This window comes from Lissotriton vulgaris, chromosome 6, assembly GCF_964263255.1.
Source record: "Lissotriton vulgaris chromosome 6, aLisVul1.2, whole genome shotgun sequence".
Taxonomy (NCBI): domain Eukaryota; kingdom Metazoa; phylum Chordata; class Amphibia; order Caudata; family Salamandridae; genus Lissotriton; species Lissotriton vulgaris.
Genome location: NC_141694.1, coordinates 22620335 through 22643404, shown reverse-complemented (window position 1 = coordinate 22643404; position 23070 = coordinate 22620335). Strand labels below are relative to the sequence as shown.

The 23070-nt window shown below is 51.1% G+C and overlaps 1 protein-coding gene across 1 annotated transcript in view; it reads right to left on the bottom strand.

Annotated features, from left to right (window-relative positions):
• The window catches only part of SLC35B2 (solute carrier family 35 member B2), a 210218-nt gene extending 190425 nt beyond the window's left edge, over window positions 1-19793 (bottom strand). Inside the window, exon 1 of the mRNA XM_086925858.1 lies at window positions 19549-19793. Coding sequence (XP_086781984.1) covers window positions 19549-19580 — 32 coding nt within the window. The 5' untranslated portion in view covers window positions 19581-19793. The remainder of the gene's footprint in view (window positions 1-19548) is intronic.
• Window positions 19794-23070: the final 3277 nt, after the last annotated feature.

Sequence of the window (23070 nt, the reverse complement as noted above, 5' to 3'; positions counted from 1 at the left end):
ATCTCCTGGTCTTCACTCTGAACATGAACAATTGAAATCACAAACTATTACCAGCTTCTCAGAGAATGTTAGGTCTTGTTACCATCTAAAAGTAAGCATGCAGATGGCATGAATGTTTCTGTGAAGCTGTGGGGGAAAGCAGGACTCTGGAGCAAGTATGTGCCGGTTTCTTACTGATGCTGGATTTGCAGAACAAGTGACGAAAACTGGAAAATGCTAGTTGTTTGGAAGGCCTGCCACACTAAGGAACAATTTTTTTTATGCTCCACAGGTTATACTGAATGCCAAAAACCCTTTACAAATATCTAAGAATTCCTAGAGGGATATTGCAAGAGGCAAAAGATGTCCATATATTTGTTTCCTGACCAGTTCTAGACTCGTTTTAGAGTACTCTGAAGATATCTGGTTCTAATGTCACTGGTCAAGTAGTCAAGCAACGCCATCTTCTTGTTCTCTTTGGATTCAAGGCGGACCATGCTATAACACAGTGCGATATATTCAATATTCTACTTGGTGCTTTGTGGAAGATGGAAGACTTGCAACAAAAAAAAGTGAATTGTTAAGAGTACCCCTGGAATAAAAGATCAGTGAAGGACATTAACTGGGTGGAATCCAAAGACAAGTTAGAACGGATCCAGAGTTCTGAGCTCCAGACTCAACTGGTCGCCCAGTGGTTCTACACCCACAATGTAGCGCAGAGAAGCTCGGATACATTTCCCATTGATCTGCAAACCAGGCTTGAGAGTATGAGGTCTCTCAGTTTAAACTCTTTCCAAAGTGAAGGGAGAAGTTTTGTAACGTTCTCCTAAAATGGTACATCGAAGGAGTTTAGGAGGAGTTACAACCTTATCAAGATTACGCCTATGAGATGCTAGCCACTCGCCTTAAACTGAGACCTTGACATGCGGAGATGGGCATAACAGACATCCCTCATCAATCTAGCTCCAGGAACTTGTAGCCCTGCTAACAGCACTGACAGAAGTGAGAGACCTGGGAGTGATCATCTACTCCCGACTCTGGCTTCCCACGTAAACCATGTCACAAGGAGCACCTTCTGCATCACACCTAATTTAAGATGATATTTCTCAAGTACAGGATCCCCACAGAAGCTCCAAGTCACCACCTGCCTCATTAAGTCACATACTGATCATGTTAACAAGCTTTCCCATTACTCTGACTGCAGAGTCTGTAGAACGTTACAGCAAGAGAACATCTAAAAAGTCAACTACATAACCACAGCACACTGGCTCCTGAAGCACTTTTATGGGCTACCTATTGACACACCGGTTATTGACAAAGGCCCAGCTTTCGTCCGAGCAAATCTCAGAAGATGTACACCGAACAAAGCTTCACCCAGTCCGGTACCACAGATGGCCAGCACTCCTTACAAGGAACAAATTGGCAGCTAAATTCTGGAACCTCTCCTGCAAAAACAAGAATCACTGAAAAGCACCTGCAATTCAGGAAGTTGGGGAGGACCTGGTGCTCTCCGAGCTGATCCGGTAAACCGCATGCATCTCATGGGAACAGAAAGAAGCGACCATGACGCCCAAGCTGCTCTGGGTGGATAGACATCACAGGGCAGACGCTATAGTTATTGCAACTCTTGATACTTAAACAAACTTCTGTTGACATTGCAGGAACTGGGCAGTTACTGCATCAGATGGTTCCCAGTTCCTGCCAACGTCAACAAAAGTGAGATAACTACTCTGCAAATCTCAGAGATTTACAGTGCACCGGCTACAGAATAAAACGCTTTGCCTCAAGGAATAAATGATTCAGAGGGAGAAAGTGACCTAAACAAGAGGAGAAGGTCTGGACTATCTTCCACAAGTGTGAAACTGGAGCAACAGTGAAGACCGGAAACAGTTTTAACAGCATTACGGAATTAGGCCTGGGCGTAGTTTTGCTACGGGGAACTCCGCGAAGTTACAAAAAAACTCAGCGAAGTTCTGCGAATGGCAGAGTGCAGTGCGAACTGCAGTTTGTGCTAGTATTCCTGCCGCTAGGGTAGAAATTCTACCCGAGTGGCAGCTCGCGCTTGCGAACTGAACGTTCACGAATTTACCGCTCGCTTCACATCGAGAAACCAGAGTTTTCTGCACTCCGCGAGCTCTGCAGAGTGCAGAAAACTCTGCAAACTCCACGAACGGAGCGAAGTTCACCACCCAGGCCTATACGGATTGGTATTTTGATATACACGTGTATTAGCCAACCTATGGCAGACGTGAAACAAAACTGGGGTGTAATACAGGTCAGTAGATACAATGCCATCTCCATAATGAGTAATCCATTGTAGTGCTACCACTATATCAATGAATCGACTTCACCTCACCTATGAGATTAGGCACTAAATTACTACATAATGTTGCAGCCCACCTGAGATGAAATTGCAGCTGACCTGATGTACACGTCTTGGTCTGTATAAAACTGCATGCGCCCCCGCACCCAGACAAAACCATATCAGATCTACCCGCTTGTGCATAAACGTGCCAAGAGATACCACATTTAAGATCATAACTGAAATACTCACTTCGGTATGAACAATGCCATAAATGGTGATTAGATGTACTACTAGGACTACACCACGTACTCAATTTACACCTCGCCCCAGTAGAAATTAATTCTTAATCTGCCATGTTCAGTGGGAGCTGCGCAAGTCGCATTGAGTGCAAACAGCTTTATTTCAAGGACTACCAGGTCCCCTGTGCTCACAAAACACGCTCCTAAAGGCTGTAGTAGTAACTTCAGACTATACCCTGGACTGGTGACCAGTCAGTGCTGTACTAGCCCCATTACACAGCCAAAAATGAATAGAAAATGCCCATTAATCGGTCTCAGTCTCACATTACACCAACATGTCACTCCAGGTTTGCACCCGAGAGAGCATGTACCAAAGCGGACACGAGCTATTTGTTTGGTACCAGCCGGCCAGACAGTTGAGTTCCTCAGGGACTAGACTGATCAAGGTACCTAGAATACACACTTTGGGTTGGGGCGGCCGGAGTCTCTCTTATGGTACCGCAAAGCTGTGGAACACACTTACAGCCGAGCTGAGAGGAGCTGCTTCCCTTACCATTTTTAGGAGAAAGTTGAAAACCTGGCTTTTTCAGAACTGAGTGACCAGGAGGAATTTATGACAGTCAATAGCGCCAAGACACCCCCGGGTACTTATGCGCTCAACAAGTTTCATTAAAATTAACAGGATACTAGGCCCAGGCAAAATTGAAATTATGCCAGTGTAATTCATGCAATTGCATGAATTTTGCTTGTTACACAAAATGTCCTAAATTATGCTGCTGCGCCAGTAGTGTAAATACACAGCCCTACGCAGTAAAAATATAGCGCCGGAACAACACAAACAACCAGAAAGTAAGCAGCTGTCTTCCTCCAAACAGTTTTTCTGATTCCTTTAATTAGCTCTGAATGACTATTTGCGTCAAAAATGGACGAGGACACATTTCACACTAAAATAGAGTGCTAAATGATAGATTTGCATAACAAATTATTATGTGTATTTTTAATAGCTTTCCCAGAAAAACACATAATTACGCTGTAAGAAAGTGAACTATTAATGGGCGTGTATAGTAGCCTACCACAAATAATGAAGTCACTAATCATTTAGGTCCAGGCAAAGGTTTCAATAATTTAAACCTGAGCGCTACCCCTGGAAGTGATGTCAAAGAAGACAAGCTTAATTTAGAGAAAAATGTGTAAAGCATTTAGAAGTATCAAAAAAGTATCAAATCTGACACGGGGTACCATCAGAGTGCATCATACCATGGCGTCGGACCACAGGTACCCACCAGAGGGTGCAACGGACCAGGGAGTACCATCACAGGGTGCAATGGACCAGGGTACCATCAGAGGGTGAACCGGACCACCGGTACCAATAGAGGGTGCATCAGACCAGGAGTACCATCAGAGGATACATCTCACCATGGGTACATCTCACAAAGGGTACCTTCAGAGGGTTTACCCGACCTCAGGTACCATCAGAGCATGCATCAGACCACCGGTACCAATAGAGGGTGCATCAGACCAGGGGTACCATCAGAGGGTACATCTCACCACGGGTACCATCAGAGGGTTCATCTCACCAAGGGTACCATCAGAGGGTGCACCGGACCTCAGGTACCATCAGAGGGTCCATCGGACCACGGGTACCCGTCAGAGCGTGCATCCGACCACGGGTATCCGTCAGAGCGTGCATCCAACCACGGGTATCCGTCAGAGCGTGCATCCAACCACGGGTACCCGTCAGAGGGTGCATCCGACCACGGGTACCCGTCAGAGGGTGCATCCGACCACGGGTACCCGTCAGAGGGTGCATCCGACCACGGGTACCCGTCAGAGGGTGCATCCGACCATGGGTACCCGTCAGAGGGTGCATCCGACCACGGGTTCCAGTCAGAAGGTGCATCGGACCACGGGTTCCAGTCAGAAGGTGCATCGGACCACGGGTTCCAGTCAGAAGGTGCATCGGACCACGGGTTCCATCGTAGGGTACATAGGACCACGGGTTCCATCGCAGGGTACATAGGACCACGGGTTCCATCGCAGGGTACATAGGACCACGGGTTCCATCGCAGGGTACATAGGACCACGGGTTCCATCGCAGGGTACATAGGACCACGGGTTCCATCGCAGGGTACATAGGACCACGGGTTCCATCGCAGGGTACATAGGACCACGGGTTCCATCGCAGGGTACATAGGACCACGGGTTCCATCGCAGGGTACATCGGACCACAGAGACCAAAGGAGCGTGCATTGGACCAGTCATATGGTGCATCAGACCACAGGTACCCGTCAGAGCGTGCATAGGACCGTGGATACCCAGAGGGTGCATTTCACTATGGGTACCAGTCACAGGGTGCATTGGACCACGGGTCCCTACAGAGGGTGCACCGGACCACGGTTACCAACAGAGGGTGCACCGGACCACGGGTACCAACAGAGGGTGCACCGGACCACAGGTACCAACAGAGGGTGCACCGGACCACAGGTACCAACAGAGGGTGCACCGGACCACAGGTACTAACAGAGGGTGCACCGGACCACAGGTACCCGTCAGAGGGTGCACCGGACCACGGGTACCCGTCAGAGGGTGCACCGGACCACGGGTACCCATCAGAGCATGCACGGGACCGTGGGTAACCCAGAGAGGGAATCTCACTATGGGTACCCATCAGAGGGTGCACCGGACCACGGGTACCCATCAGAGGGTGCATCGGACCACGGGTACCCATCAGAGGGTGCATCGGACCACGGGTACCTGCCAGAGGGTGCATCGGACCACGGGTACCCGCCAGAGGGTACATCGGACCACTGGTATCCACCAGAGGGTACATTGGACCACGGGTACCCGCCAGAGGGTGCATCGGACCACGGGTACCAGCCAGAGGGTGCATCGGACCACGGGTACCCACCAGAGGGTGCATCGGACCACGGGTACCCACCAGAGGGTGCATCGGACCACGGGGACCCGCCAGAGGGTGCATCGGACCACGGGGACCCGCCAGAGGGTGCACCGGACCACGGGTACCCATCAGAGGGTGCATCGGACCACGGGTACGTTACCCATCAGAGGGTGCATCGGACCACGGGTACCTGCCAGAGGGTGCATCGGACCACGGGTACCCGCCAGAGGGTACATCGGACCACGGGTATCCACCAGAGGGTACATCGGACCACGGGTACCCGCCAGAGGGTGCATCGGACCACGGGTACCAGCCAGAGGGTGCATCGGACCACGGGTACCCGCCAGAGGGTGCATCGGACCACGGGTACCCACCAGAGGGTGCATCGGACCACGGGTACCCACCAGAGGGTGCATCGGACCACGGGTACCCACCAGAGGGTGCATCGGACCACGGGTACCCGCCAGAGGGTGCACCGGACCACGGGTACCCGTCAGAGGGTGCACCGGAGCACGGGTACCCATCAGAGGGTGCACCAGACCACGGGGACCCATCAGAGGGTGTATCGGACCACGAGTTCCATCAGAGGGTGCCCCGGCCCACGGGTACCATCAGAGGGTGCACCGGACCCCAGGTACCATCAGAGGGTTCACCGGACCACTGGTACCATCAGAGGGTGCACCCGACCACGGGTACCTGTAAATTCAGGGACAGAGAGGGATCCCTTACAGCAGAGAGGGATGTGTGAACCATCTACACTCATCCTGTAAATTCAGGGACAGAGAGTGATCCCTTACAGCAGGGAGGGATGTGTGAACCATCTACACTCATCCTGTAAATTCAGGGACAGAGAGTGATCCCTTACAGCAGGGAGGGATGTGTCCCATCTACACTCATCCTGTAGATCCAGGGACAGAGAGTGACCCCTTACAGCAGGGAGGGATGTGTGAACCATCTACACTCATCCTGTAAATTCAGGGACAGAGAGTGATCCCTTACAGCAGGGAGGGATGTGTCCCATCTACACTCATCCTGTAGATCCAGGGACAGAGAGTGACCCCTTACAGCAGGGAGGGATGTGTGAACCATCTACACTCATCCTGTAAATTCAGGGACAGAGAGTGATCCCTTACAGCAGGGAGGGATGTGTCCCATCTACACTCATCCTGTAGATCCAGGGACAGAGAGTGACCCCTTACAGCAGGGAGGGATGTGTGAACCATCTACACTCATCCTGTAAATTCAGGGACAGAGAGTGATCCCTTACAGCAGGGAGGGATGTGTCCCATCTATACTCATCCTGTAAATTCAGGGACAGAGAGTGACCCCTTACAGCAGGGAGGGATGTGTCCCATCTACACCCATCCTTTAAATTCAGGGTCAGAGAGTAATCCCTTACAGCAGGGAGGGATGTGTCCCATCTACACTCATCCTTTAAATTCAGGGATAGAGAGTGGTCCCTTACAGGAGTGACAAATGTGTCCCATCTACACTCATCCTGTAAATTCAGTGACAGAGAGTGATCCCTTACAGCACGGAGGGATGTGTCCCATCTACACTCATCCTGTAAATTCAGGGACAGAGAGTGACCCCTTACAGCAGAGAGGGATGTGTGTCCCATCTACACTCATCCTGTAAATTCAGGGACAGAGAGTGACCCCTTACAGCAGGGAGGGATGTGTGAACCATCTACACTCATCCTGTAAATTAAGGGACAGAAAGTGACCCCTTACAGCAGGGAGGGATGTGTGAACCATCTACACTCATCCTGTAGATCCAGGGACAGAGAGTGATTTCCCTGCAGCAGAGAGGGATGTGTCCCATCTACACTCATCCTGTAGATTCAGGGACATAGAGTGATACCTTAGAGCAGGGAGGGATGTGTCCCATCTACACTCATGCTGTAAATTCAGGGACAGAGAGTGACCCCTTACAACAGGGAGGGATGTGTCCCATCTACACTCATCCTGTAAATTCAGGGACAGAGAGTGACCCCTTACAACAGGGAGGGGTGTGTCCCATCTACACTCATCCTGTAAATTCAGGGACAGAGAGTGATCCCTTACAGCAGGGAGGGATGTGTGTCCCATCTACACTCATCCTTTAAATTCAGGGACAGAGAGTGACCCCTTACAGCAGGGAGGGATGTGTGTCCCATCTACAGTCATCCTTTAAATTCAGGGATAGAGAGTGGTCCCTTACAGGAGTGACGAATGTGTCCCATCTATACTCATCCTGTAAATGCAGGGACAGAGAGTGACCTCTTACAGCAGGGAGGGATGTGTGAACCATCTACACTCATCCTGTAGATCCAGGGACAGAGAGTGATTTCCCTGCAGCAGGGAGGGATGTGTCCCATCTACACCGATCCTTTAAATTCAGGGACAGGGAGTGACCCCTTAAAGCAGGGAGGGATGTGTCCCATCTACACCCATCCTTTAAATTCAGGGACAGAGAGTGACCCCTGACAGCAGAGAGGGATGTGTCCCATCTACACTCATCCTGTAAATTCAGGGACATAGAGGGATCCCTTACAGCAGGGAGGGATGTGTCTCATCTATACACATCCTGTAAATTCAGGGACAGAGAGTGACCCCTTACAGCAGGGAGGGATGTGTGAACCATCTACACTCATCCTGTAGATCCAGGGACAGAGAGTGATTTCCCTGCAGCAGGGAGGGATGTGTCCCAACACCCATCCTTTAAATTCAGTGACAGAGAGGGATCCCTTACAGCAGGGAGGGATGTGTGTCCCATCTACACTCATCCGGTAGATTCAGGGACAGAGAGTGATCCCTTACAGCAGAGAGGGATGTGTCCCATCTTCACTCATCCTGTAAATTCAGGGACAGAGAGTGATCCCTTACAGCAGGGAGGGATGTGTGTCCCATCTACACTCATCCTGTAAATTCAGGGACAGAGAGTGATCCCTTACAGCAGGGAGGGATGTGTCCCATCTACACTCATCCTGTAGATCCAGGGACAGAGAGAGTGGTCCCTTACAGCAGGGAGGGATGTCTCCTATCTACACTCATCCTTTGAATTCAGGGACAGAGAGTGGTCCCTTACAGGAGTTACGAATGTGTCCCATCCACACTCATCCTGTAAATTCAGGGACAGCGAGTGACCCCTTACAGCAGGGAGGGATGTGTCCCATCTACACTCATCCTGTAAATTCAGGGACAGAGAGTGACCCCTTACAGCAGGGAGGGATGTGTGAACCATCTACACTCATCCTGTAAATTCAGGGACAGAACGTGACCCCTAACAGCAGGGAGGGATGTGTGAACCATCTACACTCATCCTGTAGATCCAGGGACAGAGAGTGATTTCCCTGCAGCAGAGAGGGATGTGTCCCATCTACACTCATCCTGTAAATTCAGGGACATAGAGTGACCCCCTACAGCAGAGAGGGATAGGTGAACCATCTACACTCATCCTGTAAATTCAAGGGCAGAGAGTGACCCCTTACAGCAGAGAGGGATGTGTCCCATCTACACTCATCCTGTAGATCCAGGGACAGAGAGAGTGGTCCCTTACAGCAGAGAGGGATGTGTCCCATCTACACTCGTCCTGTAAATTCAGGGACAGAAAGTGACCCCTTACAACAGGGAGGGATGTGTCCCATCTACACTCATCCTGTAAATTCAGGGACAGAAAGTGACCCCTTACAGCAGGGAGGGATGTGTGTCCCATCTACACCCATCCTTTACATTCAGGGACAGAGAGTGGTCCCTTACAGCAGGGAGGGATGTGTCCCATCTACACTCATCCTGTAAATTCAGGGACAGAAAGTGACCCCTTACAGCAGGGAGGGATGTGTGTCCCATCTACACCCATCCTTTACATTCAGGGACAGAGAGTGGTCCCTTACAGCAGGGAGGGATGTGTCCCATCTACACTCATCCTTTAAATTCAGGGACAGAAAGTGACCCCTTACAGCAGGGAGGGATGTGTGAACCATCTACGCTCATCCTGTAAATTCAGGGACAGAAAGTGACCCCCTTACAGCAGGGAGGGATGTGTGAACCATCTACACTCATCCTGTAAATTCAGGGGCAGAGAGTGACCCCTTACAGCAGAGAGGGATGTGTCCCATCTATACCCATCCTGTAAATTCAGGGACAGAAAGTGACCCCTTACAGCAGGGAGGGATGTGTGAACCATCTACACCCATCCTTTAAATTGAGGGACAGAGAGTGACCCCTTACAGCAGAGAGGGATGTGTCCCATCTACACTCATCCTGTAAATTCAGGGACATAGAGAGTGGTCCCTTACAGCAGGGAGGGATGTGCCCCATCTACACCCATCCTGTAGTTCCAGGGACAGAGAGTGCTTTCCCTGCAGCAGGGAGGGATGGGGGTGTCGTACAGATTCCGTTAGAGAGTCAACGCTTATGGCAAGAAGCAGTCTTGTAAAGCTGCTGGAGCCAGAGACCTTCAATCCTGGGTCTCCGGAACGCCCCCCAGGGCTCGTCCGTGCCCTTCCCTGCACCGGGCTGTGTCTGGGTCGGTTACACTAAGACCCAAGCTGCCCTGGCCAGTGAGAGCTTACTTCCCATGGGCACAGCACTGTGCAGACCACGAGCTTCCCGCCTCTCTGCAGCACACAGGAGACCTCTCAAGGGTCAGCCTCGAGGGTCACCTCTGTGCCTGGACTCAAGGGACGTCTCTGGAGTGCGAGCCTCCCCGAATGGCCAGCCGCTTCTTCCAACTCTAGAACTATATATGCATTTTACAAAGTACCAAACAGACCAGGCACAGCACTTGCATCTCTATGAGGCGTTGCAAACCGAAGGAATACAAGACCTGAATTCAGAACTCACAGCCACGGTAAGAAAAGGGCATTAACAAGAACGAACTAGGCAATGGGCAGAGAAGACCTACTGTCTGTCTGATACTTGGACATAATCAAACTACTGAAGACCCAAAACAAGGCGACAGCGACCGAGGCACCTCTTCTGTGCACGAGCTTTGAGGTCCAGCCTCCTTCATAACAAGGGCCCACAGCCTCTCCTTCCGCATAACAAGGGCCCACAGCCGCTCCTTCCGCATAACAAGGGCCCACAGCCGCTCCTTCCGCATAACAAGGGCCCACAGCCTCTCCTTCCGCATAACAAGGGCCCACAGCCTCTCCTTCCGCATAACAAGGGCCCACAGCCTCTCCTTCCGCATAACAAGGGCCCAGCCCCATTTGCTTCCCAGATGCTCCAAGGGGAGCACCCTAGGGTATTCAGCTGTACTCCATCTGAGCCAACAAAGAGACGAGAAACATGTACTGCTACAGCAGCAGGGTAGGGTCATTGTTTCCATCCCTTATAAATAGACTTTCAATTCAACGCTCCATCTATAATTAACTGACTGCTGAGGTTGTGCGCAGGTCTGTCGTGGGCCAGCATGCCCACCAACCCATCCTCACGCCTCGTGAGCGGTGCCAAAGGTAGGCGAGGGCCGAAGGGCATTAATATTACTACAGACAGAAGTCATCAGCAAGGCGCCTCAGCCACACACTCAAGGAAAGGGTAATATGCCTTCAAGAAAACAATCAGACAAACCATTCATGTGTCGCATATCTTGAAATAGAGAAATATACCTCGGCACTACACAAAGTGCACCGCCCTAGAGGACACCCTGAAAAGTGAAAGCTATCTCTAGAATGACAAAGCTTGGCTCACAGCCAAATCACACCAGCAGTGACACCTCTCAGATGGCCACTTGCAGCTAGTGGTCCCAATATACACTACTACCTGTGGCATGCAAGCTAGCAGTATTGCTGGAGTTTCAAAAATAAATTCACAGCTCCTTAAAGTCATTTTCACAACTAAACAGACTAAAGAATAAGCTAGGACAACTGGTCTACAAAACACAAGTGCTCTGAATGAATACCTCAGAGCTCAAACTCAGCCCCAGGTCCATTCACCCTAGTGAAGGAGTTTCAGGTGCTGGCTGGTTAGTGGAGGGAGGCTTTCGGTTCACTGTGTGAAGCCCGGCTACAGCTGCTACATGTACAGGTGGATGTGAGGTCCTACACAGAAATATGTATTTATTTATTTGAAAGGACATTACCTACTGGTGGCACATTATCTGGTGTTCAGTACAAAATGGGGTCACCTCCATAGCACTGATCAACTCTCTCTCGCTCCCTCGGTGTGGGATTGAACATCCCTGGAGTGATAGTCATGTGTGTCCTGAGCCTCAGTTTATCCTACTGTCTACCTGGTCCGCTCTCTTGTGCGGAGGGCCAGTGTCACAGCTTCTCGATGGGAATTTTAGGAGTCTCCCCAGCTGAGTTCTAGATAGGCCTGGGCAAAATTTGAATTAAGTCTGAGTAATTCCGCGTAACTTTGACACAAAATGATAAAAAAAATTAAGTGATTATGCCTGCTTGTGTAATTAGGAGTAATTTGCCAAAACAATCCTACAAGAGTAGCACAGGATCAACTAACTTAACGAGCGCCAGCAGCTGCTGTTCATTGTATGTTCCATTTGGCACTATTATGAAAAATGATTCATCAGTTCTATTTTGGATGTGAGGGTACATTTTGTGCTAAGAAAATATTGCTAAATGCTGGATTACAATGCCTTGCATAATTTTGCTGTAATTTTGACAAAATATTCTACCGCAAATTACGCAAGTTATGCCCACCCTAGTCCTAGACTCCACCCATGGTACAACTCGCTCCATAGCGGGTGACTACTGCAACCATGACAACCTAATGGTTGCTGGCAGCAGCTTTAGACGGATGGGATATTGTTATGTTATGAGTTCTTGGGGGATACCAGAAAGGGCTCCGGAGAAGTTTATATAGGAGAGACCAGATTCAGAACAGGAAAGTTTTTAATTGTTTCCTAAAGACAGATAGGAAGTAGATTTACGAAGGGCCTCTGGAAGCGAATTCCAGTATTTGGGAGCGATATAAGAGAAGGCTCTGCCACCTGTGCGACTTAGCCGGATACGAGGGACCATCAAGATGGCCAAGGCATTCGTTCTTAAATTGCATTCAGATACCGGTTTGAAAAGTTTATCTTTCAGGTAGCGGGGGCCCAGACCCTTGAGTGCTTTGAAGGAAAGACAACAGATCTTAAAAAACGATCTTTTTTTCACCGGGAGCCAATGCAGCTGTCTTAGTAAGGGCAGGGATGGGGAGCCTGGGGGGCGGCTGAGAACCATCCTTTTGGCGGTGTTCTGGATCACCTGGTTGTCACCCCTCCTTCAGCCAACAGGGTGTTGCCGTAGTCAAGTCGACTAATAACCATTGCCTGGACTACTGTTCTGCGATGTTCTAATGGTAAATATATTGGTCTTTTTACCTCCACTGCTGCCTCTCCCTAGTAAAACCTGTGCAGACTGAATGAAGAAGCACTTGTGTGGGGAGTATTTTTTCACCAGTGCCCATTATTGGATGCCTGTCATCTATGAGGACATCTGGTTACCTCAACTAAGTTCCATGGAACTGAACACCACCAAAAGTAAGATGCAATGGCAAAGACTGGTTCCTCCAGATGTTTTGTGATAACTTTGAATTGAACAGGACAGTTGGATCGCCTAAATACCACTGTTTTGAAATTTAAGATAGAATTGGGCGCTATCCAATTTGCAAAGCGCTCTACACACCAATGCAAAGGACGGGACTGGTCTAGGGGCAGGAAGCATGGCTGTCATCCCTAAAGGAATTAGGAACATTTTCCAGGGCTGAGGACAAGGGCTCGGTATTGCTTTGGCCTGAAAAGAAGACGGTTGATACCCTGACAAAACTGCCTTAATTCTACCCCAAAAATACAGGCCCAGTTGTATCCTGTGCTGATATGAAGACCCATGTCTCTGGGGAGATGCCAAGACCAGACACTTGTTACTGTGATCCAGATCTGAAAGCTGCAATCTGTGAGAATGAAACAAAACAAGAACTGACATTAAATTCAGCCTCAAGAGAAAAGTTTAAAAGATTCTTATTTGAGCTGCAACTGAAGAAGTCCCTTAGCAAGGGGGTCCGAAACGTCGTCGACCCACTGTGTACCATATACGTTTGGAGACTGTTGGTTTTGCCTTGCAAGCCCTTTGTGTATGTTGTTGTCTATGTATGTTCGTGGTTGGGTACAGGCTTGTGCCCCACCTACGTGATTTGTTGAAGGTGTTTATATGTTTGACATTTTTTTGACTGAAATATAAACTTTGAAAACCTCTGCCCGGCTGGGTACGTTTTCACCAATATAGTACTGATTGAGTCTATATTCATTGGCACTTTTCTATCTTCTTGCCAGGGACTATTGTTGTGTTTATATGATAAGCTCCCCGAGGTCCCTCGCTGATACTAATTGGGGTCCCCTTGTTGTTTAAAATAGGCAACTGAAGAAGTAGCCCGCTTCCGGTATTACTTACTCTCCCATGGAGTGGCCAACTTGTCCCTTTGTATGTGGCCAAGGGTAAACACTCACCACACCAGTAATAATATATACCTGCATATCCACCTAGAATGGTGCAGAAGTCTACCTTCAGGCACTTCTCCACCCGTAGGTCCCGGACACCCAGCTGCATGCCACCGCTGATACCCACAACAGAGCACCCAACTATGGAAGTGATACTAACAGAAGACAGTGACGCACCGGCAAGGAGGAGGGAAGCGAGTAAGAATGTGGAAAGCTGTGCTAAATGTGTTGCTTTCTCATACAGACTTGACACTGAGCTTAGGACCATCATGTGGAGAAGTGTGGCTCAACGGTTAGAGGCGGCAGACCCGGAGGCAGAGGTCGGCCCGGGACCAGGGTTCAATTCCCGACACGGCCGGGTGCAGGACCAATGTCAGCGGGCCCGATAAATCTAGCCTCGGTGCCACTCCAACCATGGGGTCCCACGCTGCTACTCTGGGCAATAGCTTGCTTAATCTCCACTCCGGCCCCATCACCGCCGGGGATGCCTGGCTGCACCTTGGGGATGCCCAGTAAAGGGACCATCTCACAGGGAAAGCCAGGACGGGTTCCCCAGTGGTACAGTGCTGGGACGCTCCAGGGTAACCACGCGCTCTATAAATCCAACATTCATTCATTGAGCTGATGCTGCTGTCCCATTGGGTAGCAATAATGTGCCATGCTGTTGCTCTCAATTACTGAAAGTTAAAGGAGCCATTGTACGCGTAACAGATCATTTTCACTACATATTCTCGCCAGAACCATTCCACCACGGTACCTTTTGAAACCCAAATCCCATTCACTAAGGTCGCAATGGTACTTGGATCTAGTGACTCCAACGACAACAGGAAATACTAGTTAACGTGTGCCCTGGTGCCCCACTGGCCTGACTTCAGGGAATAAAAGGAAAGGATGCATGTAATCCTCGTGCGCCCAATCACTTCACCTGTCCTCATTTCCACCAACCAGAACAACAAGCTCGACATTTGGCTTTGAGTGGAGTTAGAACAGTAAGTCTGCCCAGCCTCTGCACCAGTAACCACGGCTAAAAACAACAGTTGAAATCACTGCCACTCGTGGGCACTCTTCAGAGGACAGACACAGCACAAGAGGTGAAACTAGTACATAACGTTCGCATCTGCAACATTTCCCCCAATTAACAAGAAGCTGTAAACAAAAATTGGAAAGAAACATGCACAAGTCAAGACGTTATCGCTACGAAAAACAGCTGTTAATTAACAAAATGCAGAAACTGGCATCTCTCCGAGCTGAAACCGAAGCGGTTCTATCCTGGCGAGATACTTACTCCCTGCAGCTTGTGTGCAGAGGCTCATAAGGCAATCATGTCTGACTGCGAAACAGAAATTGCTACAAAAATGGAAGCGCATGAAAACGGGACCAAATGTTAAAAGGGTTCCAAAGAGGTGTCTATCGTCACCATACCCCAAACCAGTAGATCCACCCTGAAGCCACCCTTGTCAGACAGATGGAGACTTACACCCATGGGAGTACTTTCTTGCTTGAGCTGTAACTCCCACTGACTGTAGCAAGGTCACTGTACTGTCTGACATCCATAGGTTTGCCTGAAAGCTTCCGCAGGGACCTCCTGAGGCCTAAAACCAAACTTCTAGTGTATCCTCCCTAGGGGTCTCTGCAGACACTTCATCAGCATTTAGAAAGGAGTCAAAACCACCTCTCAGTGGAATTGTTACAGCTCGGGGAGGAAGTGCATTAGGAAAGCTAAGTGCAAGTCTAAATAAAGAAATACAAGTAGTACTTCAGCAAGGTAGAGGAGAATAAGGGTACAGGAGCAGACTGTGTGGGTCAAGCTGGGGTAACGGGGTTAGCATAGAGTTGCATCATGAGAGATGTGTTCGCTCTCAGTACTGGAACAGTGGGCGTGCAGCAGGTGAAGACAAGTGCACAGGTCGGGCACTGCTTGACTCTGAAGTGCACAGGAAGAGGGGAGTATGTCATCAGACAGGGTTGTGGGATTCCTAATGACCCCCAGGACATATTTTTTGGGAGCAAGGACAACATGTTTTCATGTTTATTTTGTCCATGGGACAAGGAGACCCAACCCCCGCCCCCCACCCCACAGCATAAACCCTTTGGCTGCCAGTTTACAGTACCGCATTATGGCTCAAGAAAGGGGATTATCTGCAGTTAAGGTAATATTTGTGTCCATATGTTAATGCTGTTCTAACTTGTATTTTCGGTTCATTAATGCACTTTCTTTAGTATTAGGGTGAGCACTCTAAAGTAATGTTTTAAGCTCAGACTGCACTGTTGACAGTGGCCTCAGTACAAAAACCATGTACACACGTTTGAAAAGTTTAACACGATAAGGCTAGGTATAATTCCCCCAGACTGCTAACATGTTTGGGTTTCAAAAACACACATTGCCACAGTAGTCTCTGGTACTGAACAAAACTATTTGTGTGCTGATGTGCTACTTGTGAAAGAGCAGAATGCTGTCACTCACAGTGAAGGAGAGAGACCCCAATTAGGGGGCCAATTCTTAAATCACAAAAGTGCACCTATGATATATGTCCTTGCATTAGAGCAGATTTACAGTTTTCCTGATTTCACCATAACTAGGAGTAATAAGTTTGCATGGAAATCGTACTCCTAGAAAATATTTGTGAACTGCATTTTAGTAAGTGCAAATATGCACGGGTAGATTTTGCTCATGCAAACATCTGTTGATCGTTTGCAAGTTCACTTTCCCTCCAACCACTTTTTACCCAACCGTGGAAGAAGTTTTACTTATGTCCTTGACAGGAGTAAATTCCCAAACATTCTCAGTATGGGAAAAGATCAGAGAAAAGCTGGGGAAATCCCTAAAACATGCAAGTTAGCAGATTTGCAGGGACTCCAAAGTGCATTCCAACCCTGGAACTATTGCTGAACACTACCTCCAGTCCCAGTATGTAGATCTGTAGAAAGGTGGCATAATACAGGAATTGCTAAAATTCAAACCCTACTATAGTATGAGCCCTAGCATAATCAGAGAACCTTTTAGAAGTGGTCTTATATAATGAGATTGCTTCCATAATTTATCGCCGCACTACGTGGTACCAAAGGGACAAGAGAATTTGTTTACAGAACACGTAGATTTATGAAGCAACCTGTCCCATGGACAAGCAGCTATTTTTTAAGTTGACGTTCGAAATGCCAATATTGACTAAGCTATGTGTGGCCTCATGGGTGAAATACAACAGGCAATTCTAGAACAGTAAGAAGCTGCATTGACAAAGCTGCACTAGCTCTGGGCACAGGAGTACCATTAGCTGTTGTGATGCATTGTTAGTGTTTGTGTGAATCAGCTGCTGCCGGAGTGCACCCTTACCAGTGAAACAATAAAGCTGCATGTCCACAGCTGTGCAAGAACTACAGCAGTAAATAACATCAGGAGATTCAGTTCTGGATTCGGGTGTAGTGAAAGGTGTGTGAGACCTCAGGAGTGTACAGCAGGTGTGGGCTGAGGTGCAGTGAGAGAGGTAGGAGTGAGCGCGTGTTCAAGCTCAGTTATACAGGCTTTAGATACCTGCAGGTCTGAAGTCACTCCAAGCAGCACAGGCAAGGTACCTGTATATCTGGGTTAAGGGGGACTGACCGATGTAGCCGAGTAACCTCAGTTACACCCTAACAATACAGACATGGGGTACCAGCAGGTCGGCACAGATGTGTACTGGCAGAGCTATGTGAGGGTCTCGGTGACAGGCAGAGGTGTGTGTGCGGGGGTCTCAGTGACAGGCAGAGGTGTGTGTGCGGGGGTCTCAGTGACAGGCAGAGGAGTGTGTGCGGGGTCTCAGTGACAGGCAGAGGAGTGTGGGGGTCTCAGTGACAGGCAGAGGAGTGTGGGGGTCTCAGTGACAGGCAGAGGAGTGTGTGGGTCTCAGGGACCGGCAGAGGTGTGCGGGGGTGTCAGGGACCGGCAGAGGTGTGTGGGGGTCTCAGTGACCGGCAGAGGTGTGTGGGGGTGTCAGTGACCGGCAGAGGTGTGTGGGGGTGTCAGTGACCGGCAGAGGTGTGTGGGGGTGTCAGGGACCGGCAGAGGTGTGTGGGGGTGTCAGGGACCGGCAGAGGTGTGTGGGGGTGTCAGGGACCGGCAGAGGTGTGTGGGGGTGTCAGGGACCGGCAGAGGTGTGTGTGGGGGTGTCAGGGACCGGCAGAGGTGTGTGGGGGTCTCAGTGACAGGCAGAGGTGTGTGGGGGTCTCCGTGACAGGCAGAGGTGTGTGGGGGTGTCCGTGACAGGCAGAGGTGTGTGGGGGTGTCCGTGACAGGCGGGGGGGTGTGGGGGTCTCAGTGACAGGCAGAGGTGTGCGGGGGCCTCAGTGACAGCCATAGGTGTGTGGGGGTCTCAGTGACAGGCAGAGGTGTGTGGGGGGTCTCAGTGACAGGCAGAGGTGTGTGAGGGTGTCAGTGACAGGCAGAGGTGTGTGAGGGTCTCAGTGACGGGCAGAGGTGTGTGGGGGTCTCAGTGACGGGCAGAGGTGTGTGAGGGTCTCAGTGACAGGCAGAGGTGTGTGGGGGTGTCAGTGACAGGCAGAGGTGTGTGGGGGTGTCAGTGACAGGCAGAGGTGTGTGGGGGTGTCAGTGACAGGCAGAGGTGTGTGGGGGTCTCAGTGACAGGCAGAGGTGTGCGGGGGTCTCAGTGACAGGCAGAGGTGTGCGGGGGTCTCAGTGACAGGCATAGGTGTGTGGGGGTCTCAGTGACAGGCAGAGGTGTGTGGGGGTCTCAGTGACAGGCAGAGGTGTGCGGGGGTCTCAGTGACAGGCATAGGTGTGTGGGGGTCTCAGTGACAGGCAGAGGTGTGTGGGGGTCTCAGTGACAGGCAGAGGTGTGTTAGGGTCTCAGTGACAGGCAGAGGTGAGCGGGGGTCTCAGTGACAGGCAGAGGTGTGTGCGAGGGTCTCAGTGACAGGCAGAGGTGTGTGTGAGGGTCTCAGTGACAGGCAGAGGTGTGCGGGGGTCTCAGTGACAGGCAGATGTGTGTGGGGGGTGTCAGTGACAGGCAGAGGTGTGTGTTAGGGTCTCAGTGACAGGCAGAGGTGAGCGGGGGTCTCAGTGGCAGGCAGAGGTGTGTGTGAGGGTCTCAGTGACAGGCAGAGGTGTGTGTGAGGGTCTCAGTGACAGGCAGAGGTGTGTGTGAGGGTCTCAGTGACAGGCAGAGGTGTGTGTGTGAGGGTCTCAGTGACAGGCAGAGGTGTGTGCGAGGGTCTCAGTGACAGGCAGAGGTGTGTGTGAGGGTCTCAGTGACAGGCAGAGGTGTGTGTGAGGGTCTCAGTGACAGGCAGAGGTGTGTGTGAGGGTCTCAGTGACAGGCAGAGGTGTGTGTGAGGGTCTCAGTGACAGGCAGAGGTGTGTGCGGGGGTCTCAGTGACAGGCAGAGGTGTGTGTGCGGGGGTCTCAGTGACAGGCAGAGGTGTGTGTGTGAGGGTCTCAGTGACAGGCAGAGGTGTGTGTGAGGGTCTCATTGACAGGCAGAGGTGTGCGAGGGTCTCAGTGACAGGCAGGTCTGGATTGGGGTGCATCAACAGAGCTGTGCTGGACCTATCAGTGCACACAGGGGCCCCTCCAGTCAAGGGCTGGGGGCCCCTGCAGAGCTGTGTGAGGGGGCCTGGGGGGTAGCTGACGGTCTGGGGTGATATGCATCAGTCCGGTGGGGGGGGGGGGGGGCTGCGCTGGGTGTCCGCGCTCCGAGGCCGGTACATACCCGCTCCCGGCGCCGCCTCCTCGGGGCCCCATGCTGTCCTCGTCCTCCCCGGCTCTCAGCAGTCCATGAGTGCGGCCCGGCCTCAGTCCCGCCCTCGGCGGGCTGGCATGCCTCCCTCTCTGCCTCCCTCCGGCCGCGGCTCCACGGGGCTCTCCTCCCTCCCAGGCCCGGCCTCCGCTCCGGCTCCGGCGGCTCCACTGGAAGAAGGGCCCGGAGGGAACGCCGCGGAGTGACAGCAAGGGGCGGGGCCTGTCGAGACTCCGCCCACCGAGACACCCATTGGATAAGAGAAACCACCCGCCCTGGAAGTACCGCCTCCGCACGCGTCCGACGCAGCACGCCTTCCGCCCCACCCCGGAAGCGACGTCTCTCTGCTCCGGAAGGGACTGCTCAGCCTCTCCAGAGCCTGCCCCGGTGAGGCTCCACGTCGGCTCTTCAGGTTGTTGCTTCGGGGAAACCGGGTCCGGTGGAGGGGAGCTCCTGGGGGGCCCGGCATGTTCACCCGCCCGTACATAGGGCACATATGTGCACGTGTTGCGGACGCTGCGAAGGCCCGAGGTGCTTCTAAGTGCAACTTTATGTGAAGCCCTCCGTGCCCATTCTGGGCTTGGCCTCTCTGCCTTTGTTTACTCCTCAGCCAGGGATTCATCAGGACAGCTGCTGACCTCATTTCAAACTCTTCCAACACTCACTGTGAACAGCAATACATACCGGTTTTACCCGATTTTTAGGTCTCGCCTGTCGATGCGCATGCGCATCGAGCAAGGCGAGAGTATTGCGAGTTATCCACACTTTATCTGCACTGCAAGGAATCGTGGCGATTCCTTGCAGTGCCCGTGACTTTTAAGGTCAATGCGCATGCGCATTAAGCTTATGCGCATGCGCATTGACCTTAAAAGTCACGGGCGCGTGCACGTCCGTGTTTGTTTACCCTTGCCTACTCTCTCTCTCCCCTCTCCGCCCCCGTTCCGCCCCCTCCCCTTCCCGCCGTGTCGCATTTCTCCTCCCCCCTCCCCTCTCTTCCCTAAGGCTTGTTTGTTTATTTTACCCGCCGTGTCTCTGCTGCTTCCCCCTGTCCTGTCTCTCCTCCTCTCTCTCTCTATACCCTCCCCCTCCTCCCCACCACTCCCATCAAGTCCCTCTGGCCCTTCCCTCCTCCCCGGACCCCTCCTCCCCTGCCCCCTCCACCCTTTCTTGTTTTTATCCTGTCAGTTGTCTTCCTTGCCCATGTCTGGGGTAATGGAGAGTCTCTGGAGACCCGTGACGCAAGACCAGCAGAGTTGAGGCAAGTGTCCAGCCAGCAAGTTCTTTGAAAGAGGAACGGACCGTTAATAGACCCAGCCACCCCGGCTATACTGCCTCCGCCGGTCTGTGAAACTCCAGCCTGGCTCCGTCACGCTACAGGGCCGTCGCCACACTTAGTTGCGGGGTCCACCTCTTCATGCGCCCGCAACAGAAACGGAACAAGGCCGCGTCAATAAGCCCATATCACTACGCAGGTGCTCACATCACCAGACACTGCTCCGTCCTCCATTGCCACTACTTAAGGACTCCGATTTTCAAAGGGGCCAGTCAAATAAGGAACCAACAATGCCTCACTGTCTAGGGGTAGGCCCACCGCCAGCCAAGCGAGTGTAGGCACAGAGTGCGCCAGCGACAGCAGACCGGAGGGGTACACTTGACCACAAGCGCTCCCGGCACTTCCTTCCCTGCACTTGTCAATGGTTATCGAGTGTGGTCTCTTAAATATCCAGGGCACGTCTATGAACAGTTGAGGCCATGCAAGATATACACAGCAATCTCTCCTCAAAGCCTGGGGCTGGACTGTGAGCAATACAGGATCAGACCAGGACAGCGCTCGCCTCCTTAGGCTCCTATGTCTTCACCACCGCTCCCGGGTCACACACGATATCTCTTCACGGGGTGCAGGCCACCACCTAGGCTTCACGCTGCGTCCCCGCTCTCCAGCCGCCTTGGTCACAATATCCTCCCGTCTCTGGCCGAACGGAAGCAGCGAACGCCAGCGCCAAGCCTCCGCCACCTCACACATACCGGGACAGGGCCTCCCCAGCCACCGCACATCGCGTCACGCCGCCCAGCCCCTTGAACAACAGTGGGCCGGGGATTCGCGGCCTAGTCCGTCTCCTCCCGCTGCAATTTAGCACTTTACCGCGGGACCAGCACTCCCCAGGGTCACCAAAATATCTCCGGCAGTCCTGCGGCTATTTTCTATCGCACATGCACCTCAGCGGCATGATAATTAATCGGATATGTGCATGAATTCGGCGGAGCTCCGGGTCTAGGTGGCCATTGCGTTCCCGAGAAAGTTCCGCCCCCCTGTATGCCTTAATTTACTGTTGTACAACTCTATAATTTACCCAGCCACGATTAACGTCACTCAAAAGAGACCACAATGCAACACTAGTGGTTTACAAGCCTATGTGAGATACATAAGAAGCCAAGTAATTGAACGTATGCTACATAGAAACTGCAACATAACTGACTTATATACCTCAAATGTCCAACACAAATACCACCAGTCAACATTTTCAAAACCTAATTACCATCATTTCAGTTTTGCTTTGTGAGGAATCAGGCTTTTGCAGGTTTCACCCCCACTATTTCCCCCATTTTTTCTACTGGGCCTGAAATGCTTTAATCAAGATTTAGTGCATATGGTCTGACCCTTAAAATAGTGTATGGTTGATTGGCTTAAACAAAATTGGAAAAGCCAAATTTCCTTGTATGTTCCTATTATATGGTACCAGGAAGTACCTAGGGCCTGTAAGTTAAAGTGTACCCTCGGGGGCTGCAGCTCTTGTTGTACCACCCTGAGTGGGATAAGGTAAAACGTGACTCCCAGTCTGCCACTGCATACTGGAAGGGGTGTTTTAAACTGCTAACTCGACCTTGTTATTCTAAGCAATGGCAAAGACCAAACTCCCCTTCTAATGTGTGTAACTCACCCCCACAGCAGTCTTATGTATTAAGCCTATAGAGTCTTATGTCAGGGTGCAGCATATTAGTATAGTCGAACATGTTTAACATATTCTAGCATTAAAAGTCTGCAATTGTCGTTTTTACTGGGAGATTTTTAGCCCCATAAGCGAGTACAGAGTTACACGCTGAACACCTCAGCTGTGGTAACTTCTGAATGGGACTACCAAACTTGGTAATTCAAGGTATCAAACCACTTCTGAGACTCCCATCAAGTCCCTCTGGCCCTTCCCTCCTCCCCGGACCCCTCCTCCCCTGCCCCCTCCACCCTTTCTTGTTTTTATCCTGTCAGTTGTCGTAAAGTCACGCCGTCATTTTCGTAGGTCTGCTTTGCATCAGTGTTTAGCGCTTCATTCCCTCGAGGACACATCGAATCGCATGCTCTGCAATAGTCTTCTTTACCTCTATATTAAAACTATCGCCGCATGTGAGACGAACTCGTCAAGGTTATTGAATTAGTTCAGTCATATCTAGCGGAGCAAGATGCCTCAGTTGCCTCATGGCGCTAGAGACAGAACTGTAACA